This window comes from Fulmarus glacialis, unplaced genomic scaffold (assembly GCF_000690835.1).
Source record: "Fulmarus glacialis isolate BGI_N327 unplaced genomic scaffold, ASM69083v1 scaffold49178, whole genome shotgun sequence".
Taxonomy (NCBI): Eukaryota; Metazoa; Chordata; class Aves; order Procellariiformes; family Procellariidae; genus Fulmarus; species Fulmarus glacialis.
The window spans coordinates 1743-5710 of NW_009227260.1; the positions used below are offsets into that span (position 1 = coordinate 1743).

The following is a 3968-nucleotide window of genomic DNA, read 5'->3' on the forward strand; positions in this document are numbered from 1 at the left end:
TGGCACTCGAACTATCTTTCCTCCTCTTTTTTCCCCTAATCTTCTTTTTTGAAGCAACAAAAAACTTGGCCCCTTTTTTCATTTTATGTGCTAATTCCTTCTCCATATTTCGTTCAGGGATTTAATTGTTTCTATGTCTCCACTCAGTTTTTACATGATACTATTAGGCAGGTTTATATTTCTAAAAGAGAAATAAAAAGCAAAAGCAGCATGTGTATAATGCAGCATTTTGGTTGACTTCATGCTTATCTTTTGCAAAGCCTGGTGCTCTTAATCAAGTGCACTACAAAGTGCCACAACTAACCTGTTTTCAATGAGGATAGAGAATCAAAGTTTGACAAAACAGAAAAAAAAAACAAAGATAACTTAACATGACTTCTTCAAGAAGAGAGCCAAGAGATGTTAACGGAAGATTTACTGTGAAGCAGCAAGACAGATACAAAATACATGCAGTTTACAATAAACAAAAGGATCTACTAAGGGTGACTTCGTACATAGAAATTAGCCAGCTTCATCTTCCAGTATATTCTCAAAGTAGCATCGTGTAACTTTGAAAGTTATAATATTACAGCATGCTTATATTACTTATTTCTGATTAGACAAGTGTTTTAAATAAACTCATATTCTCAATCCATTTAAATCAATAAAATCAGCTACAACCTGCAATTCCTTCTCCCACTTCAAGTTACTGGCTTCCAATAACTTAAAAGTTGACAGTGTGCAAGAGTATTCTGACCCCAGCTCCTTTGGCTCAAGAGTTACTTAAACTATTTTGCCCCCCTTTGTAGTTTTGACTTTCAGAGACAGGTAAATCCACTAGAATTAATCAGTAAGCTATGTCTTGCAATATATGCATTCAAAATATCACGTGAACTTTTCTTCACAAAAGGAGTTTAAAGGTACAAATTATTTGCAATTAAGCTGTTTTGCTTAATGTTATCAGAGAAATCTTTCTTCCTATGTTATTGGGGATCAGATTTACCAGACTCTGCAGCTACTTAAAGTCGCTGCAAAATATCTAAGTGTTGCCTACTGCTGTGGAGAGACAAATACAAAAAATACAAGCAGGGAAAAAACCAAACCAAATCAACGAACCATATTTTTTCATGATGAATAATCAAAAAAATTGAGCCCTATTTATACATTCATGTAAACACAGTGCTCCACTTGCATGAGTAAAAGCTAAAAGACAAATTCACTGAAAACAAAAAGGTTGTGTTGTGTATCTGTTCTTCTAAAGAACGAGTACACACCGAATGAAGACATGTGCGATTTTACTTTTTTGTTACTAAAAAAATCCATTCCGTTTGTTTTTCAGTTAAATCCCGCAGTTATGTATCGGGCATCAGATAACAGCCTGCCATCTGCCCTTCTGCAGGCCATTTCTGCCTACTACCAGGCCAAGTTGTGAAATGGCCCACCATCTGCGGCCGGTCAAACTTTCCCTAGTTGAGATCTGCGGCTAAAAAAGAAATGCTTTATTACTGCTGATCAGTCGGCAATACAAAGATGTCTAGGGGATGGTGTAACCACCAAAAAGAACCAAAACGACCCCTCACAGAGAAAAAGCGTTTCAGAAGGCTTAGTATCAGAGAAAAAAACCTTTATCTACTTACAACCATTTACAATTTCAGGGAACATACCTATGAATATTGTTATCTGAATATGCAACATGACTAGCAGTTTTTTCCCTGATACATGATTATCAGAAGCCCTGTTTTTATTTGCATTCCATAAAACTAAGTTTAAGAAGCTTTTCCATAGTGTTCCTGCAATTTTCTACATTTCAATTATCCGCCAAATAAAATGAAGTATACGAATGTGATTATGAAAATACACATTTCATGGAAAATTCTCTCGAAATATTACAACCTGGATCCTTGTTTTAAAGCTCAGACAGGTAAGATGTGCTAGTGACGCAAAATATGAATAAAACGTTAAGTACTGTATGCTGTAATTATGACTACATACGGTACTTACAAAGCAGTATTTCTGTGCTAAAGTTTTGTCATGTTTTATTTTATAGACATGAGAAAGTCTACAATTGCTCTTCAAAGCAATAGTAGGTTCATCAGTTTAAGGATGAATTCTTGATTATTTGTAACTACAAAGACAATAATAAATATTTGTAGTATTTATTGTGATTGTGCAATTGCACGTATCTGCATCTGTTACTAACTGTACTGGGGGAACTAAAAAAAAAAAAAACAACTTGAAAAACAAAAAGAATGTTTCCTGAGGTCACAACTGAAAAAACTACACAATATATTGCCACTTTTTGACAAAAAAAAAGGCAACTTCAGTGGAACTAAAGTACTGCCTCGGTATGTCCCGCTCTCTCTTGAAAGAGAAAAAGGCACGTATGTCAAACATACATGTCATTTACACATGTCTGTAGGAATGTGTGTGTATGTAAGTATATACGTATACATGCTGATTTACATATGGATATGTACCCACATTACGTCTATAGACCACAGAATAATGTTTCACTGGAAGCCAGCCCATAGGGAAAACAGGGCTACCTGGAATCAGAGTTTGACATACTAACATAGAAACACAACAATCTGCTTCCTACCTTGCTCCTGCACGTAGTATGCCAAAAACAAATCAAGCTCCTTGACTGATACTGTTATGTGATGTGGCTGGACGCAAAGTGCTGGATTTGTGCAATGTGGGGATTTCATGAGCCGCTCTCCATCCGTACTTTCCAAGGGGATGCCTTTGAACAGGATCACCATGACTAGATCCAGACGCCAGACTTTGTCAGCCTGTCGAAGGCAGTCGATTCTCCTAATCTTACCCTTCTGGTCAGGATTGGACAATACACAGCATGGGTGCTTCTTCCCAGTCACCGTGAGCACAAAATCCTCCCGGAACTCTTGGCGAATATCTTTGCGCAGCTTGGCCAGGAGCCTGGATGCCCACTTCTGTTTAATTTCAGGCTTTTCGCTAAGTAGCTCATCCTTGACTGCTCTTTCCTCGTCCTTTGACATTCGTTTCTCATGTTTTTTAAAGTACTTGCGTTTTCGAGCCTGAAGGTTGAACCAAGTATAGGCAATTGCACGGACATGGGGAAGAAGTGCCTCAATGAACGGGTGAAATTCATCCTGTGGAAAGAAGTGGAGGGAAAAAAAAGAAAAGAAGAAGAAAACTCAAAGTCAGTAAGTTATCATAATCAAAGCAGTACCAAGAAAGGTTTCTGAAAATCTTAAAGTGAAATCCAAGACGAAGAGAATAAACACTTAAAATTTACGCAAATTTCTGTATAACACCTTTTATGCAATTACTACCGCTGTCAGGCAGCAGACAAAAAGCACACAGAGAATCACATTTTCCCCATATATCACTCTTTGAAAGAACCATGTGAAGATTTTATTTTGTATGCCTCCCCTCACTTCATCCTGCAACGCTGCAGAGACAACATCATTTAAAAGAGATGCTATCAAGATGTTTTGTTTCTAACATTTAAATATCTGAGTGAACGGCTAACATCAAGAAAAGTACCATTGCACAAAGAGGACACTATACGGTTTTAAAAAATCTGAGCAGAAACGTTCAGAAGGCTGAGGCGAATGCCACAGTTCATTTCTCTTCTCTGTGGCACAGAAACACAAAGCATATACATGCTCAGTGTAATGCCACACAGTTCCCGCTTTTGGAGCATGCTCTCAGCAAGAGACTGCTGGTGGCACAAAGAGCATGCGCCATTAAACTTGATCCATTTTCTTATCAAACGTCCAACATTCCAGCACTGAAACAGCACCATTCCAGTGGTGGTAACTAGAGAAACCAGTATACAGTAAGGGAAAGCGGGCAAAAGACACAGCGTGTCGTAGACAAATCCTGAACAGAAGTTTCTGTACTTTCAGCTCTTTGGGCTTCCCTCCCACCACCCCCAAACTCTGTAAAATAAAAGTTTATGAAGTTGAGAACAAAAATTACATTTATGTTCTTCCGGCAGCTCC

General features: G+C 37.9%; 1 protein-coding gene across 1 annotated transcript; it reads right to left on the bottom strand.

Moving 5' to 3' along the window:
• Positions 1-2578: 2578 nt before the first annotated feature.
• Positions 2579-3109, bottom strand: LOC104080623 (nuclear factor 1 B-type; the record flags this gene model as incomplete). Its single annotated transcript, XM_009583079.1, has 1 exon — positions 2579-3109. A coding segment is annotated over exon 1 (418 nt), but the record flags the coding sequence as incomplete, so codon positions are not given.
• Positions 3110-3968: the final 859 nt, after the last annotated feature.